The 20,416-nt window shown below is 36.4% G+C and overlaps 1 protein-coding gene across 5 annotated transcripts in view; it reads left to right on the forward strand.

The window, feature by feature from the left end:
- Nucleotides 1-20,416, forward strand: part of LOC150078261 (G protein-coupled receptor kinase 2-like) — a 527,814-nt gene that overhangs the window by 297,565 nt on the left and 209,833 nt on the right. For all 5 annotated transcript variants that reach the window (XM_090385326.1, XM_090385325.1, XM_090385328.1 and 2 more), the window contains one exon: nt 17,091-17,183. In XM_090385326.1, coding sequence (XP_090241452.1) covers nt 17,091-17,183 — 93 coding nt within the window. The remainder of the gene's footprint in view (nt 1-17,090; nt 17,184-20,416) is intronic.

Here is a 20,416-nt window from a genome sequence, read left to right on the forward strand (position 1 = left end):
ATCGAATCATCTAAAACAAGATGGAGGCGATGATTTAAACAGTGCCATATTATTATGTTTGGAAACTCTTTTGCAATCCTAGTGCTCACTCCAGATTTTCTCCCAAGCACAACGCTGGCACCATCGGAGCAAAATCCTATTAAATTTTTTTCTAGGTAGTTCTTAGTAAGCCCAACATTATTTAAACTTTCCATAACTGAAGAACATATTGTCTCTGCATCTTGTTTTTCCAATTCAACTAGTTCAACAAAAATTGTTGGTGATGTAACTGAATCCAAGGCCAATTCTAATAGAACAAATTCTGATTTTGGTTTCTTATTGAAAAAAATCTGTCAAACTCTGTTGCCTTTTCGTTCTTTTAAGGGCTACTGCAAAAAATTTTAAAAATGTTTCATTTTAATATATTATAGAGCAGGAGCGGATATGTGCCAATATATTTGAATATTTTTACTGGTTCTGTCCACGTGTGGTCATATCATAAACTTTTATAAACAAAGCACTATGCTTATACCATTCATAAACATCAGTCAGAACATACATTTTCTTCATTTTATCGATACTAAACAAAAATTTCTTGCTGAATTAATAAATGGCATAGAATACCAGGTGCCCACCTTAGAGAGAATCCTGATCACAAGTGCCATTTTAACAACCGGTTAGCCGAACTCAACAAAAAATTAGGTATCGGTTCTGCCGAACCGGTGCGAACTGGCTAAATCCCACCACTGGGTATATGGATATATATATTAATAAATTAGATATGATAGATGCAACTAAAAGTGCAAAGCAGCATTAAAGGATGGAAAGGTATATGTAATTTGTATTAATATTAAATTAAATTAAGTATAAATGGATCTGAAAGTTACACAAGGTGCCAGTAACTTTAAGGGTGAGGAAAGTAGAAAAAGAAGAGTAGTAGATGGTGAAAGAACGTTAACATCCTAGAGGTTATGATGAATTAAGTAAATTATGGGCTGAATTACGAAGCCAATATAAAGTGGGGGAACTGTAAAGTAAAATTAGTACAAAATATTAATAAAATACAAATAAAAATAAAATGAAAATGGTATAGCTGTCATCAGATATGGGGAGGGAACAATTTTAGTAAAAGGTCTAATGTAAGTAATGCAAAAAATGCTCGATCTGATGTCAGCAGAAATAAATATTGATCCATGATCAGGTATTTCATCAGGGAACTACACCTGACCATGTATCAGGAATCGCATTTTTTAGCATTAGCATTAGCATTAGTAGAGGCATTTGATGCAAGAAAGCAAGCTTATGCAGCATCAGCCAAAAAAAAATAAAGTAAAATAAATAAATAAAAAATAACCACTTCCACTTCACCCCTCTGTTCATTCGAAATACCTGTCCAGCTGAGCCTTAAACTTATTTAGGCTATCAACTACCACGACAAGGGATGGAAGTCTGTTCCACCTACCAACCACCCGCTGGCTAAAGGCAAATTTCCGCACATCTATCCTACATCTGTCTTTCCTCAATTTGAATTTATGCCCTCTCAGGTGATTATTCTGAGCAAGAGGAAGAATCCCATCAGCATTGAGCATGCTCAAACCATTCAAGGCTTTGTACACCTCTATCAGATCACCTCGCCGTTGCCTAGTCTCCAGACACTGTAATTCGCAAAACTTAAGCCTTTCTTCGTAAGAGCACCCCTTTGTTCCATTCACTAATCTTGTTGCCCTTCTCATTTCTATGCTTGTCCATAGTAGTAGAAGAAAAGCGAAAGGCCAAAAAAGGAATGATATGAAATTAGTACTTTCTAATATAGTATGGACAAGATAGTCCGAATGCAGTGTAATTGATTTAGGTAAAAATAAGTATTGAGTTGGGATAAAAATAGTTAATATCAATATGTTTAATATAAGCATTGAGTTGGGATTAAAATGGTCAATATCAATATGTTTAATATAAGCATTGAGTTGGGATAAAAATGGTTAATAACAATATGTTTAATATAAATATGTGGAATTTAGTGTAGGATTTAATTTTATATATATGAGAAATCAATGTATTTTAAAAAAATTTTGAACAAGCAAATGGTAAATTGAAGATGGGGAAGGGAAAAGGAGTATTTTAAATAAATAAAGACGAAAAATAGCAATAGAAGTAGGATAGTAGAAACGTTTGTTTCACCCTCGTATTACACTAATAGTTTAACGAACGGGAAGAAATTTATAATTAGACAGCAGAAAAATAAAAAAGCATAGAAAAAGTTATTAAATAACACTAAGTTTTCTGGGGGCGCCTCCGTAGCCAGGTGGGAAGGAGCAGCAGTAGTGCATAGCACACGCTTCTTGATTAGACCGGGGTTCGAGCCCGTCACCACCAAATACGGAGGATGCGGAAAGGTCAGGGAATGATCACCGCATATCCCGGAGCAATATGGCCTTAGTTGCTAATGCTCCTAAAAACCAAATAACAAACAAACTAAGTTTGCTGGGGTTGTGAAGCCCAACCTTGTAGTAAGGGCTCTGGCACTTATAAGCTTTAGTATAAAAGGGAACTAATACCAAATGCTTGTATTGAAAGGAAAAATGTGTTGAGACATGCCGAGAAATGAATCTAAAATGAAACCAAAAGTATGATAAGACAGTGAAAGTGTACGATACCTGGAGTATTTCAAGAAATTCGAGGAGAAAATGAGCTGACAGGAAAAATAAAGGTGGGAAGTTGAGATGCACAAATACAGTAACGTAGATGAATGTATGCAGGCTTAAACCAAATGAGCAGTATATCTAAATGTGAAATCAATTTATAGCAGCGAAGTGGACTTAACAGTAAGCTGTGAAGAAATTGAAAATAGCGGGTGGTTGGTTGGTGGAACAGACTTCCATCCCTTGTGGTGGAGGTTGATAGCCTAAATAAGTTTAAGGCTCAGCTGGACAGGTATTTTGAACGAACAGAGGGGTGAAGTGGAAGTGGGTTTTTTTTTTTTTTTTTTTGGCTGATGCTGCATAAGCTTGCTTTCTTGCATCAAATGCCTCTACTAATGCTAATGCTAATAGCGGGGAAAATAGAGACAGACCTCTATAGTCGTATTTAGAATTCAAGCGCATGGAGATAATTTATATTAGCGTTGAAAAAAGGAAAAGAAAAAGAATTTGGAATAGTATGGCTTTACAGTGATACAGTCATACAAAATTAAACATTACCGTTAATATATAAAGAATTATACGGTGGCAAAAAACATATACACGTACACCAAATGATGGGGCTACGTTATAATAAGCTGAAAAGTAAACGTATAAGAGTATGGTAAATAAGAATCATCGAATATTTTGCGAATATTTTGAAAATATTAGAAATATTTTACATGGACCTATTGCCTGTTCTTTTATAATTGGATCCATGACTACACCACCTTTGGATCTTTATTCACCAGGTTACTTATAGTAGTAGTAGTAGTAGTAGTGGCATGTAATGCAAGAAAGCAAATTTATGAGCTTATGCAGCATCAGCCAAAAAAAAAAAAAAAAAATCACACCATTCCCTCCAAATCCTGTCCAGTTCCTCCTGAAATTTATTCAATCTATTAACTTCCACAACGACAGATGGAAGTTTGTTCCAGCAATTAACCACCCACTGGCTAAAGGCAAATTTCCGCACATCTATTCTACATCTGTCTTTTCTTAATTTGAATTTATGCCCCCTTAGGTTCATAATCTGAACAAGTGGAAGGATCCCATCAGAATTCAGCGTGCTGAACCCATTCATGGCCTTATGCACCTCAATCAGATCATTGCGCAGGTGCCTAGTCTCCAGCCACTGCAATTTGCAGAACTTAAGCCTCTCTTGATAAGAGGATCCCTTCATTCCCCTCACCAATCTTGTTGCCCTTCTCTGTACACGCTCAAGCAAATATACATCCTTCCTAAAATGAGGCCTCCAGACCTGTACGCAGTACTCAAGGCGTGGCCTGACCATTGCCTTATACAGAGGGATAATCACCTCCTTTTCCCTGCTAGCAAAATTCCTATATATCATTGACAAAACCCCATGACCTGCCCTTGCAGCCTGTCTGCATTGCTCAGAGAACTTCATATCTGACTGCACAATTACTCCCAGGTCATTTTCATTTTCTACCACCTTAAGTGTAGTACCACACAGTTGGTACGTTTCTCTGGGGTTACTTCTACCCATATGCAGTACTTTGCATTTGTCAAGGTTAAACTTCAGTTGCCACTTCTTAGCCCATCTGCCCAAATTATCTAGATCCTGTTGCAGTAGCACACTGCCATTACTGTCATTAACAACCCTGCCAATCTTTGTATCATCTGCAAACTTCGACATTAAGCCTGATATACCTTCATCAATATCATTGATAAATATACAAAACAACAGCAGGCCTAACACTGAACCCTGGAGGACTCAGTAATAACATTAGTCTACAAAGAGCAGCACCCATTGATTACCACCCTCTGTCTTCTCGCACTTAACCATCCTTTTATTCATTGTAGCAACTTACCCTTAATACCATTCTGCTCCAATTTGCACAATAGTCTTCCATGCGCAACAGTGTCAAAAGCTTTCCTGAAATCCAAATATATGATATCAAAATTATTTTTTGTAATCACATAATATGTAATCACATAATCACATCATAATATCCTATCAAATTTGTCAGACAAGACTTTCCCTTAACAAACCCATGCTGTGTCTGAATTATTGTTGCAGTCTTGTCTATCTCTGAAATGATATCACTACATTTTTGGATATGAAGTCAACTGATTATTTTTCCTTGGTTTCATTTACTATTAGTTCCATAGTAAATTCACACCTGATTCTACATGTGGATCTATCTAGTTTCATAAATTGGAATTATTTCCTGTTCTTCTATACCATAAATGTTTCCTTGGAATTGTTGCATATCCATGGACTTATTTCATTTTTAGTCACCATGTTACTTATATCCTTGGAGTTATATCACTTCATAATTGGGTATAATGTTAACTGATTCTTTTTCCTTGCTTTCATTTACTACTATTTCCAGAGTAAATTCACACTTAATACTACCTGTGAATTTATCTAGTATTATACAAATTTTTTGTATATATGGAATTATTTCCTGTACTACAAATATTTCCTTGGAATTGTTTCATATCATAGACTTTTTGCATGTTATTTCTTGTTCCTTTATGTCATGTTCTTTTATAATTGATTCTATAAAATGCAACTCCTTTGGATCTTAAGTCACCATGTTACTTATTTCATTGGATTTTAACCTGGTCTTTTTCCTTGGATGCACTTTCATGCAAATTTGGATAGATTATAATTATTTATTTCTCAAAATATTTGATGATTCTTATTTACCATACTCTTATACGTTTACTTTTCAGCTTATTATAACATAGCCGCATCATTTGGCCTACGTGTATATGTTTTTTGCCACCGTATAATTCTTTATATATTAACGGTAATGTTTAATTTTGTATGACTGTATCACTGTAAAGCCATACTATTCCAAATTCTTTTTCTTTTCCTTTTTCAACGCTAATTATAAATTATCTCCATGCGCTTGAATTCTAAATACGACTATAGAGGTCTGTCTCTATTTTCCCCGCTATTTTCAATTTCTTCACAGCTTACTGTTAAGTCCACTTCGCTGCTATAAATTGCTTTCTCATTTAGATATATTACTTATTTGGTTTAAGCCTGCACACATTCATCTACGTTACTGAATTTGTGCATCTCAACTTCCCACCTTTATTTTTCCCGCCAGCTCATTTTTCTCCTCGAATTTCTTGCAATACTCCAGGTATTGTACACTTTCACTGCCTTATAATACTTTTGGTTTCTCGAGACATGCCGAGAAACAAATCTAACGAATTAGATTCGTTTCTCGGCAATGTCTCAACACATATTTTTCCTTTCAATACAAGCATCTGGTATTAGCTCCCTTTTATACTAAAGCTTATAAGTGCCAGAGCCCTTACTACAAGGTTGGGCTTCACAACCCCAGCAAGCTTAGCTATGCTTTTTCTATGCTTTTTATCTTTCTGCTGTCTAATTATAACTTTCTTCCCGTTCGTTGAACTATTAGTGTAATACGAGGGTGAAACAAACGTTTCTACTATCCTACTTCTATTGCTATTTTTCGTTTTTATTTATTTAAAATACTCTTTTTTTCCTTCCCCATCCTCAATTTATTACCTCACCCTTATACCATTTGCTTGTTCAAATTTTTTTTAAAATACATTGATTTCTTATATATACAAAATTAAATCCTACACTAAATTCCATATATTTATTTATATTAAACATATTGATATTAACCATTTTTATCCCAACTCAGTACTTATTTTTACCGAAATAAATTACACTGCATTGGGACTACCGTGTCCATACTGTATTAGAAAGTGCTAATTTCATTTCATTCCTTTTTGGCCTTTCATTTTTCCTCTACTACTATGGACAAGTATAGAAACAGTTCCTGATACATGGTCAGGTGTAGTCCCCTGATGAAATACCTGATCATTCTTATGCAACTGAAGGTGCTTCACAGTCCATTGTGTGGAGAATCGTACATGAAACAGACTATCCCTATCACCTGAAACATGTACAAGCTTTGTTAGAACCTGATTATCAACGTAGACTACAGTTTTATCAATGGTGCTTGTATAAATGTGTAGAGAACCCTTCGTCCATTATGTGTTCTTCACAGATGAGGCAATGTTCACAAGACATGGAATTATTAATTTCCATAACACTCATATTTGGAGTGAAGAAAATTCACATGCGATTATTGAAGCAAATCAACAGCATCAAATCTCCGTCAGCATTTGGGCAGGCATTCTTGGAGATGCATTGATGGATCTGTATGTTTTGCCAAATAGGCAAAACAGAATCTCTGTATTGCGAGTTGTCAGAAATTTTGGTAGAAACGTTCTTCCAAATTTATTAGATGTTCCACTCAAGAGAAGAATGCACTTGTGGTTCATGCATGATGGAGCTCTGCCACATTTCAGTTTTGTAGTCCAAGAATATCCTAATCATAACTTTTGTGAGAGGTTGATAGTTCGTGGTGTATCAGTTGCATGGATCCCTTGGTCAGCTGATTTAAATCCCCTTGATTTTTATTTGTGGGGTCACTTGAAATCAGTAGTGTATTCTAGTCCAGTAGAAAGTGTTTAAGAATTATGGGCACACATTTTGAACATCTGTTGTGATTACTTGTGCAATTAAAATAAAATTGATTTATCTCGGAAACAAGAAGTTTGCGGACCCATGTTTAATAGGACTTTTTTCACAAATTTGAGGTGTAGAATGCACCTGTAAATTTTGTGACACTTGTTTAAATCACCCTGTATGTGTACACACACACACACACACACACACACACACACACACACACACACACACACACACACACACACACACACACACACTGGTGTTCAATGAAATTGCATCAACTAGGAATTTCACATTTTTAACCCTTTTTTGTGATGGTATATTACATTAATAACTAGCATCACAAACAGAAATATAAACCAAAGATATTAATTCCCATTTAAGGTAAAGCTAAGTAATATTTGACAGGTGCTCTCAAAATATTCCAGAATGAGCATTTGCAACCTTTATACAACAGTTTTGGTAAGCATGACAATTAGGGCTGAAATGTTATCAGAAGCTCACTTTGCTTCAGTTTATCTTTTTAAATGGAAAACAAAATGAAAAGTTCACCAGGTGCAAACTAATATTTAGTGAACTGCTTCTGGCCCTGATGACAGCAACACACCATCGAGGCATCGACAAGATCAAAATTCTGAAGATAATCAACTGATAGTTCATGGTTCCAAACACGAATTATGGCTTCCTGAAATTCACAAAGGGTCTTTAGTTTCTTTCTGGCAACTGCAGATTCCACATGAGGCCAACAGTTCTCTGTAGGATTCAGGTTCGGGCTGTTTCCTGGCCAGTTAAGAGGTGTAGTGGACCATTCTTCCAAACATTTTTTCACCTGTAACAAATGTAAACACATTACTGTCAAACCTGTGATGCAGAAATGAAGCTAAAGTAACTACAGAAGTGCCTACTTACACTTTTTGCCTGATAACAAGGAGCAGAGTCGTCCTGAAAGATGCAGTTACTTGGCAGGTTGAAATGGTCTCTAATGGTTGGCAGCAATTTGCCTTCCAATATAGCCAGGTATCCATTGGCATTTACGGAACCTTTTATAAACCGCAGGTGACCTACTCTACGATATGAAATGCACTCCTATATCATTTGGCTGATAGGCAATTTCACTGTAGACACCATACAGTCTGGATGGTATTTTTCACCACATCTATGGTGAATCGTTTGTTTCCCATCAGAGCCATGCAGGTTGAATTTCTTCTCATCTGAGAAAATAACTGGCTTCCACTGCGCAGGGGTCCATTTGACATGCTCCTTACACCAAATTAATTATGCCTTTTTAATTTTTTTGTGTGAGGAGGGGCTTCTTCTGAGGACAACGAGCTACAAGTCCATTTTTGAAGAGGCATCTTCTGACTGTTACTGCACTTGCTACCACTCCTCTATGTTCTTCCCATTCACTTTTCAGCTCAGACGAAGAAGCTTTACGGTTTTTAAGGCATAAGTGGGGCACCTCCGTAGCCAGGTGGGAAGGAGCAGCAGTGCGTAGCACACGCTTCTTGATTAGACCGGGATTCGAGCCCGTCACCACCAAATACGGAGGATGCGGAAAGGTCATTCAGGGAATGACCACCGCATATCCCGGAGCAATATGGCCTTAGTTGCTAATGCTCCTAAAAACCAAATAACAAACAAACAACAAACAACAAGGCATAAGTGCTTGAAAATGTGGTCCTGTTTTGGTGTAGAGTCCAGTCATTTTGTCATTTGCATCCAGTTCCTTTTTTTCATATTAGCAGAACCAGTATTCTTGAGTTTGGAAAGAAATCTGCTCACTGTTGACTGATTACAAGACACTCTATAAGCAATATGATGAGAAGAACATCCTTCCTCATGTAAAGCAACAATAGCACTCTTTCTTCGTGGCATCAACTGCATATAACTCCCCATCCTGACAGAAGCAAGGAATGACTGCAACTCTTGCAGGGCGTGCTTATATAGCTGAAAGTAACAGCTGATGCAATGGTATGTCATCACCAACATGTGTCAATCTTATCTGGTACAATCTGTAAGAAATATTGCCATATAGTTATGTTATTTGGACAACAAGTACAATTTTAAGGGGTGGTGCACTTTCTTTAAACACCAGTGTGTATGTTCCTGAAGTAGACAAATGTTTATTTTCAGTGTATTGGGTAGTGGTGCTGACCTGTCAGGACCCCTTAGTTTTTTTTACAAGGCTGTTAAGTTCTGCTCTGCTTTAAAGAAACCAAAGTTAGAGATAGTAGACATTGCGTAATCGCTGCGGTTTTTGTAAGAAAGACAGCACAGAACTCCAATCATCAGATTCACAAAAGCAACATCAAAGAAAAGACCTTGGGCTCACATCAAAATACTGTATTGATGGTGAAGTAACTTTTACACTGAGTGATGGATGGCTACATTATTAGAAAAATGTTATGTTATTCATGTATTGAGTATTAGTGGGGAGTGGCTATCTGCTGATTGGCCTGCCACTGTAAAATTTACAGAAGATTTAAATTCATTTATCAGCTGGAAAATTAATTGGAAAACAACTCTACAATATGGACAAAACAGGTTGAAATTATAAAGATCCAAAGAGAGAGAATCATGTAGCCACCTACAGCAATGTATCTGGAACTCTGCAGATTCCTGCATTTTTAAAATTTTTTTTTTTTGTTGGTAAATCAACTAATACCAGATCACTTAATATAAATTTTTTTATCATTGCCAGTTTTACTAATACTCACAATAATCAGCATGGATGGACTTTGGATCCTGCATTATCCAAAGAATGGTTTTTCCATGGATTTGTACCTTCTGTAAGGAAAGATTTGAAGAAAATAAACTTATCTGAAACGCTGTTCACTTTCAACATAACACTTCTTTACATCCCAGTTGCTAGGAACTGAAAGAAGGGAACATAAAAGCCACTGCTAGATGTAACATCTTTGATCCAGCTTACAGATCAAGGGATACTAGAATGTTAAAAGAGATGACATAGGCATTTTTGAGTTAAGTTTTGTCAAAAAATAGAAGAAATGAATATATGTCTTGTAGAATCACAAAAAGTTATCAACGTCAAAAATGTTTTTACAGTCGCACGGAATTACTGTAGCATAGCAATAGCATGGAACAAAATTCCAAGTTTAAAATTTTTAATAATTTTGGAGAAAAGTCTGGCTGGAGGTTGACAATACTAATTAAAGCTTTGAACTACAAGAAGGTAATGAAGAACCTAGTTTATTAACTGATTTCAGGAAAATTACAGGTTCCAAAGATTTACAGAAATAAGACATACAATAATATATCCAAGGGTGTTTTCCAAATTTTCCAACAAATTGTCACCAGTTTATTAGAAATTAAATTGTGTATGGGGTAGAAATCATACACATCACGACAGAATGAAATCGATCTAAATATGAAGAAGAGATTGAATGAAATCCAGTTCTAAAAAATGCCTTAGATAAAGATTTACATTATATCTGATTAAACAGTTGGCAATGCAGTGTTAACAAAGTAAGCAGAGGTACTTATGCTGCAAAATGTCACAGTTCATCTTATAAACATATGAAAATTATGATTTTATATAAATGAATATATATATAAATGAATGAATAAATGAATATAGATGTATAGGAACTCCTTGACTTACATAATACTCGACTTATGGAAATTCGACTTTACGTAAATTTTTGCTGGCTGGTGCAAGCTTAAAAAATAATCATGGAAACGTATTTTGCATCCCGTAGGAATAAATGGAGGTATCGTAATGTGAACCCAATAACACATTTTTTATTTTTTTTGTAATTCATTCCAAGTCATTGGAAGTTGAAAATTTCATTATATTACTAAACTATTTATCTCTCTAAAATGTCATATTTATAATGGAAATTGCACTGCACTTTCATCATTATCATATGTTCCCATTATAAGAATCAATTTTGAAATCCTTTGTTATATTTTATTAAAACACGTTTCTGGAGTTCAAGACCATAAAATAAAAATAATTTGCACTTTCCAGTTTATTCGGCTTTTCTGTTAGTGCATCTAATTATAAACAGGTAGTAAACTCGATTTTATTGCATTTGCGATAATACTGATAACTGCAATTGTGTGGGTTTTTACGTTATTATGGTGAAATGTGTTCCCCTTCACTGAAATCTTCAATCATATAAAAAACAAAATTTTCAGAAACTTCTCCTCAATCCTGTTTATGTATTACGATGATGAAGGAAAAGCAACCAATGGAAAGTGCAAGTGGTGGTAGTGCCAGGAAATGAAACAAAATTAATTTTGAAATGAAGATGAAAATGATTAAGTACGAAGCAGGGCAAAGTTTGTCTTCTGTTGTAAGGGAATTAGGTCTCACTGCTTCAACAGCGAATACTATTTTAAAGGACAGTGTGTGTATAAAAGAATATGTTAAAAGATCAATGCATTTAAGATCAACAGTGATGACAAAACAGCATTCAAGTGCTATATCAAAGATGGAATAGCTGTTATTAATATGGATGGAAAATCAGATTCAGAAGTGAGTGCCCCCTGAGTTTAATGACCATTCAAGCAAAAGCAACAAGTATTTATAAAGATATTAGGGACAAGTACGGCGAACCCCAACCCAAGTTTGTGGCAAGCAACGGGTGGTTTAATAGGTTCAAGCATTGCGCTGGTTTCCACAATGTTAAAGTATGCGGTGAAGTCGCCAGTGCCGATTCTGCAGCTGCAGAGAAATTTTGTGATGTGTTGGAAAGGATTATTGATGAAGGCGGCTATTCAACGCAGCAAATTTTTAGCGTTGACGAGACTGCTCTGTATTGGAAAAAAATGCCAGAATGAACATACATTGTCAAAGAAGATAATACAATGCCAGGTTTCAAGGCGTCAAAAGATAGGGCCAATGCTCTTGCTTGGGGCTAATGCAATGGGAGATTACAGATTAAAACCACTGCTTGCGTACCATTCTGGAAATCCTCATGCATTTAAGGGCATCAATAAAGCCACCCTACCCATGCATTTCTGATCAAACTAGAGAGCATGGATAACAATATCTCTTTGAGGATTTGGCTTAATGTTAAATGCTGCTTCATTCCTGAGGTTTAAAATTATTGTAAAGACAACAACATTCCTTTCAAGATTTTGCTTCTATTAGATAATGCTCCTGGACATCCTACGCATCTAGATGATTTAAATTCGAACGTGAGAGTCATATTTCTATCGCCAAACACGACTTCACTCATCCAACCTATGGATCAGGGTGTTATTTCGAATTTAAAAGCATACTATTTTATGAACAACATTTGCTCAGGCATTGTCTGCAGTAGACGATGAGAAAAATTTTAGGTTAGGAGAATTTTGGAAATCTTACAATATTTACCACGCCATCTTAAACATTAATAAGGCCTGGGCGGAAATTACTAAAAGTTGTTTAAATGGCTCATGGAAGAAAATATGCCCATGGAATGTAAAAGGTTTTGGAGGATTTGAAAAAGATTAATCATATGAAGAGGTTTTAGATAAGATTGTAAAGGTTGCAGAGCTACTTCAGTTGGAGGTTGATGCCAAAGACGTGGAGGAGTTAATAGAGAAAGAAGAGAAAGAATTATCTAACGAAGAACTTATTGACTTGCAGGCAGCGATAGTGAAAGAAGAAAATGCTGACAAAGCTCAAGAGGAGCCAAGACGCTTCATCACCAGAGAGATGGCAGTGGCATTTCATGAAATTGCATCGGCAATGGCGAGGTTTGAGGAGATGGATCCTGACAGTGAACGGTTCTTAAAAGTTAACAGGGGTGAATGATATGCTTGCTTTCTATAATGAAATCTACGATGAAAAGAAAAAAGCCACCGTCCAGTCACTATTACTATGTTCTTTCGTAAGATTGAGTGGCTAACCCCTTTTAAATCTCCACAGCCCTCAACTTCCTCAGCGGCATACTTATCAGTTGAAGATGTCGACTCTGGCAATGATGCTTGAGAAGTAAAACTTACTGATGTTATCTCCTCTTTTTTTTTGTAATTTTTTAATTTTGAAATTTTTTTTAATTGCACAGTTTTGTAATGTTTTCTGTGCATGAGATAAAAAAATTGAATAAATACAATAAATAATTCTATTGACATGTTTGCCGAACTTTTTTTTTTTTTTTTTTGATTCAATCAATTCAGCAAGTTCAGTTGCAAGTGCTGCACAAGCATGGGAGAAACCCCCAGGGGCTCACATCTGGTGAGTATGGGCTTGGCACACCCAGGGTCCTAAGCTGGATATCATCATTCTTCTCTTTCTTGGTGATTCCTTTCTACTTTCTCTCTCTCTCTCTCTCTCTCTCTCTCTCTCTCTCTCTCTCTGTCTCTCTCTCTCTCTCTCTCTCTCTCTCTCAGGGTAATAGGGAAATTTTTTTTTTTTTTGCGTGGTGCAGCATAAGCCTCAGGCTTCCTTGCACCATATGGCTAATAATAATAATAAAAATTCCCCGACTTACATAGCGTTCTGTGGAATGCAACTCTTACGTAAGTCGCAGAGTTCCTGTATATGTTTTAAGTTAAAATAAAATTCTTAAGGTACCTGCATCTTTTTTATGATTCCCTGTTTTAACCTATTTTTTGACTATGTACAAATATAGTGCAAGTGCATCAGAAATACATAGCTATATCTGAATAAATCAGAATATTATTAAAACGGCATCATTTTAAGTTATATCTCATATTGTGAATAATATTCTGATTTATTCTGATATAGCTATGTATTTCTGATGCACTTGCACTATAGTTGTACATAGTCTAGACTCTCCTATATCTTGAGGCTTATGCCCTAAACGCTTTAGAGTCTAAATACATGATACACCAATTTTTTGATTAACTAACCAACTACTGGTCCGGATTATGTTGGATAAGAGAGATTCTACTGTATGTTCACCCCTCTGATATGAATGGACTGATCATCAGTGGGGGTTACAAGATCATCTTCCCCCCCTTCCCCCAGCAGAGTAAGATTGTGTACTTTGCTGTTGTATTATCCAGATTGTCCCCCAGTTGCTTTGTCCAGTATACTGTTCAATGACAAATTCTTCCTTACATGGGGGGGCGAGAGGTTGTTGTGAATATAGAAATGTCCAGGTAAGTTTCATACTAAAAATGGTAGATGCTTTTTTTAGAATGACTGTGAACCAAAAGCTGCTGACAGGGATTAATATATTTTCACTGGAAAGGCACTGCTGCTGCTGTTGTGGATTGAAAGTAAGTATGTACCCCCTCACTTCTTTGTCTTGGGGAGGGCTAGAATTGTGTATGACCTGCTTCCTTGTCACATAAGGTGAAGTTCTGCCATCTATCTTACCTGTGTGTGGGGGGGGTGGGTGTAGTAGTAGTAGTAGTGGCATGTGATGCAAGAAAGCAAATGTATGAGCTTATGCAGCATCAGCCAAAAAAAAAAAAAAAAAAAATCACACCATTCCCTCCAAATGCCTGTCCAGTTCCTCCTTAAATTTATTCAACCTATCAACTTCCACAACGGCAGATGGAAGTTTGTTCCAGCAATTAACCACCCGCTGGCTAAAGGCAAATTTCCGCACATCCAATCTACATCTGTCTTTTCTTAATTTGAATTTATGCCCCTTTAGGTTCATAATCTGAACAAGTGGAAGGATCCCATCAGAATTCAGCGTGCTGAACCCATTCATGGCCTTATGCACCTCAATCAGATCATTGCGCAGGTGCCTAGTCTCCAGCCACTGCAATTTGCAGAACTTAAGCCTCTCTTGATAAGAGGATCCCTTCATTCCCCTCACCAATCTTGTTGCCCTTCTCTGTACACGCTCAAGCAAATATACATCCTTCCTAAAATGAGGCCTCCAGACCTGTACGCAGTACTCAAGGCGTGGCCTGACCATTGCCTTATACAGAGGGATAATTACCTCCTTTTCCCTGCTAGCAAAATTCCTATATATCATTGACAAAACCCCATGACCTGCCCTGGCAGCCTGTCTGCATTGCTCAGAAAACTTCATATCTGCCTGCACAATTACTCCCAGGTCTTTTTCATTTTCTACCACCTTAAGTGTAGTACTACACAGTTGGTGCGTTTCTCTGGGGTTACTTCTACCCATATGCAGTACTTTGCATTTGTCAAGGTTAAACTTCAGTTGCCACTTCTTAGCCCATCTGCCCAAATTATCTAGATCCTGTTGCAGTAGCACACTGCCATTACTGTCATTAACACCCCTGCCAACCTTTGTATCATCTGCAAACTTCGACACTAAGCCTGATATACCTTCATCAATATCATTGATAAATATACAAAACAACAGTGGACCCAACACCGAACCCTGTGGGACTCCACTAATAACATTAGTCCAAGAAGAGCAGCACCCATTGATTACTACCCTCTGTCTTCTCTCACTTAACCATCCTTCTATCCATTGTAGCAACTTACCCTTAATACCATTCTGCTCCAATTTGTACAATAGTCTTCCATGCGCAACAGTGTCAAAAGCTTTCCTGAAATCCAAATATATGATATCAAAATTATTTTTTGCATCCAGTTCCTTTGTAACCACATCATAATATCCTATCAAATTTGTCAGACAAGACTTTCCCTTAACAAACCCATGCTGTGTCTGAATTATTGCTGCAGTCTTGTCTAGATGATTCTGCAATGCATCTTTAACCAGCGACTCCATTATTTTACCCGGAACAGAAGTTAAACTAACTGGTCTGTAATTACCCGTGTCACCCCCTTGATCCCCCTTTGTGAATTGGGGATACATTTGCACATCTCCAGTCCGTGGGAACCTCCCCTGAGTCCAAGGATGCTCTCATAATTATGGCTAAGGGTTTGCTTAGTTGCTTTGCCGCCTCGTTTAATATAACTGGATAGATCCCATCCACCCCAGGTGCTTTTCTTACGTTTAACTTCAACAATTTCTCTTCCACTTTGCTCTCAGTTATTACAAAATCATTAAGCACCCTGCTACAATTTGATAACCTTCTGCCATTTTCAAACCTTAATAATTCCTCACGTGTGAATGTAGGTGCAAAATACTCATTCAGTTTGTTTGCTATCTGAGCAGGATCATCAACAGTCGAACCATCGATGTCAAGTGTACCAATCAGATTCATCCCCTTCCTTTTAGAGTTTATATAAGTAAAGAAATCCTTGCTGTTTTTCTTAGCATCTTTTGCCAAGGATTTTTCATAATCTGCCTTCGCCTGCCTAACCTCCTTTGTAACTTGGTTACAGATCAATTTGTAGCTATCATAGGCTTCTGTGTCACGTGTTAATTTGTATGCATCCCATGCATTTTTCTTCTCTGTTACGAGTCTCATTAGTTCATTTGACAACCATTTATGCCTAAATCTTGAACAATATTTCTTAATAGGTATGAAACGTTTAGTAGCATCCACGATTAATTCCTTGAATGTAGATCTGATATGCCGTTAAAGGAAGTGTACCCATAAGCTTAGTGAATATTTGGTTCTTCACTGGGTTTGTGGGAAGGAAGGAAGGAAGGAAGGAAGTAAGTAAGTCAGTCTGTTAAACTTGTTTTGTGATTTTCTGTTGTATATCCAGAGCCTTTACACAAGAATAGAATGGTGCATCTTGATCTACGTACTTCATGCACCCTAAAACCCAACACAAATAACCAACCAACAAGAATAGAATTTACACTCATGTTGTAACAAAAAAATAGGGACACAAGGACTCTAATTATATATTAATCTTTTTTCTAGATTAACATACATTCTTATATATACTAAAATAACTACATTTTATTTTATATTTTGAAAATCTAATGTGTTTATTACTGTACCAAATATATTACTATACCAAATATTCTTTTTCCTGTAACATATTAATGATTTCTGTTATTTTTCTTTTATTTGTTTATAAAAAAAAAGACTAAGGAATTTAAGAAATAATTTACATCTTTTATTGTTGTGTGATTATTCTTATTTATGTAATATCTAAATTTCAGAGCAGTAAAAGATTTTTTGGCTGGAGAACCATTTAAAGAATTTGAAAACAGCATGTATTTCCATAGGTATCTTCAGTGGAAGTGGTTAGAAAGGTATTTTTATATATTTTTTTTAAATTCTGTATAGCAGTAGTAATTCCATAGAATTTTTACTTGAAATCCATACAAATAATGTGCGTATATAAGAGTGGTTTAGTAAAGATCAATCTGTACAGTAAAGTTCTTATTGATTGACAGAAGGTAAAAACTAGGCACATGTATTAGACATTTTTTACATAGTTATCAGCCAGTAACACATTTCTCCCATCAGTAGATACACTTCCCAAAGCATATTTGTAAAACACTTCTGGTTTTTCCTTGAAGCCTGACTAAGCATCAGAAATCACTGCATCATCAGAAAAATGCTTGCCGTGCATGAAAATGTTCAGGGATAGAAAGAGGAAGAGATCTGAAGACATAAGATTAGGAATATATGGCAGATGTGGAATATTTTAATAGCACATTAGCTTGTTATTTGTGTGTAGGAGCATTTTCTGTCCTTTTTTTATGCAAAAAACAGGATAAAAGATTTGAGTGCTGTTCCTGCAATATCCTTTTGAAGATAATATTAATATTTGCATGCACGTTGCAACATAGTGTTTTGAAACTAGAAAGAATTCATATTAGTATTATTGATATTAGTTGTAGGAAATGATACTAGAAAGCAAGGTTAAACAGGGCATCAGCCAAAAAAATAAAATCTGCTTCCCACATCACCTGTTCAACCGCTCTAATAATTTTTCTAGTTCCTCCATAAATTTATTCAAACTACCCACTTCCACATCACCAAATGGAAGTTTGTTCCAACAGTTGACTACTTGCTGGCTGAAATCAAATTTCTGTACATTTATCCTGCAATTGTCCTTCCTCAATTTAAATTTATGCTCCCTGGCACTTGTCTGAGCAAGAAGAAGGATGCCATCTGCATTTAACTTTATCCATTTAAAGCCTTAAATACCTCAGTCAGATTCCCTCACAGGTGCCTACTTTCCAGATCCTGAAATTTGCAGACTTGAAGCCTTTCCTGATATGCTAACAGGTCTGTAATTATTATTAAGGTACCCTTTGAATTGGGTGTCTTAATAATTACACACCCTTCCCATTTTTGAATTGGGGATACATTCACACTTCTCCAGGCCATATGAACCACCCCTCAATCCAAGGATTCACTCTTAATTATGGTGAAAGGTTTGCTTAATTCTTTTGCTGCCTACTTAAATATAATTGGATAGATTCTATCCATCCCTGGTACATTTATTTGCATTTAGCTTCAACAATTTTTCTTTCACTTTCCTCTAAGTTATTAAAAAATCATTTTGTGTCTGTTAGAAATTGATACACTTCAGGCATCCCCATCCCTAAAATTCCTCATATGTGAATGTAGATGCAAAATATGTATTCAGTTTGAATAGATCTTTTTTCGGAAATAATGAGAGCATCTTAGATTTAGAAATCTGTACAGATTGGAGACGTGAAAATGTATTTTCTGTTCATAGGGTGGTTTTAAGGGTAAAGTGGGGAACTGTAGACATGTAAGTTAATCTCTGTGCCAGGGAAAATAGGGGAGCCAATATTTAAAGAAGCAATGCAAGACCACTTTGATAATAGTGGATGTATAAGGCAATCACAGCATAGATTTGTTAAAGGGAAATCATGCCTTACCAATCTGATGAGCTGCTATGAGGGAGTCACAAAGGAACTGGATGAAAAGAATTATTTTGATATTATATATTTAGATTTCAGTATTGCTTTTGATATTGTTCCACATGAACAGTTGTATAAATTGTGGCAGTGTGGCATTAGAGAAAATTTCTACCATGGATAAACAGATGGTAGGAGACAGACTAGTTATAAATGGCCACTTCTCTTTATGGACTAATATTATCAGTGAGATATCAGCTTGTTTGGTGTTGGGCTTCTTATTGTTTTTAATATTTATTAATGATTATGTAGGCATTTCAAGTTCAATGTCCAGGACCAGTGATCAAGATATAGGTTTGCTGATGAAAACAAAGGTGGGTTGGCCATTAATTACATTAATTAGAGTTCACATTCATTAATGGGTTAATCACATTCATTAATGGGTTAATCACATTCATTTAAGGTATGCTACTTCAAAAAGATATAGATAAACTTGGCAGATAGGCTGAAAATTTGCAATTGAGGTTTAACATGGATAAGTGCAGAGTACGGCTTTTAGGTATCAGTAATCCAGGAATAATAATGTAATATTTGAGTAGCACTAAAACCCAAGGTAGTTGATAAGGAAGAAAACCTAAGGAGTAATTGCACAGTTTTAATGAAATTCTCAGAGCATTGCAGACAGGCTGCTAGAACAACTTGTGAGTGTTCTTCAGTAATATGCAGGAACTTTACCAAGAGGGGCAAACAAATGACTGTCTTGTTTCATAAAGCAGTGGTTAGGCCAAATCTGAAATGCTGCATACAGATGTGGAAATCTCATTTTAGGAAGGACAGACTTAAATCTTTTGGAAAGGATACAGAGAAGAGCAACAAGATTAGTTGGGGCATAAAAGGTTATTCTTACCAAGAAAGACGGGGGGAAGTCTTTCTTGTTAAGGGGAAGTCTTGCCTGACCAACTTGATTGGATACTATGATGCAGTCACAAAAGAACTGGATGCAGGGAATAACTTTGATATTATATACTTGGATCTTAGAAAGGCTTTTGATACTGTTGCACATGGAAGACTGCTACACAAATTGGAGCAGTGTGACATTGGAGGCAAATTGCTGCTATGGATAAAGGGGTGGTTGAGGGGGAGAAGACAGAGAGTGGTAATCAATGGACACTGCTCATCGTGGACTGATGTTATTAGTGGAGTCCCTCAGGGCTCAGTGTTGGGTCCATTATTGTTTTCTGTATTTATAAATGATATTGATGATGGTATATCGGGCTTAATGTCCAAGTTTGCAGACGATACAAAGGTTGGCAGGGTTGCCAAGGACACTACTGACACTATGCTGCTGCAACAGGATCTGGAAAGGTTGAGCAGATGGGCTGAGAGGTGGAAAATGAAGTTTAACATTGATAAATGTAAAGTACTACACATGGGAAACAGCAACCCCAGAGCAACGTATCAACTCTGTGGTACTACACTGACAGTGGTAGAGAATGAAAGGGACTTGGGGGTGGTTGTGCAGGCAGATATGAAGTTCTCTGAGCAGTGCAGACGGGCTGCAAGAGTAGCTCATGGAGTATTGTCAATGATATACAGGAATTTTTCCAGCAGGGATAAGGAGGTGATTATTCCATTGTATAAGGCGA

This window comes from Mastigoproctus giganteus, chromosome 11, assembly GCF_048544385.1.
Source record: "Mastigoproctus giganteus isolate SK-2022 chromosome 11, ASM4854438v1, whole genome shotgun sequence".
Taxonomy (NCBI): domain Eukaryota; kingdom Metazoa; phylum Arthropoda; class Arachnida; order Uropygi; family Thelyphonidae; genus Mastigoproctus; species Mastigoproctus giganteus.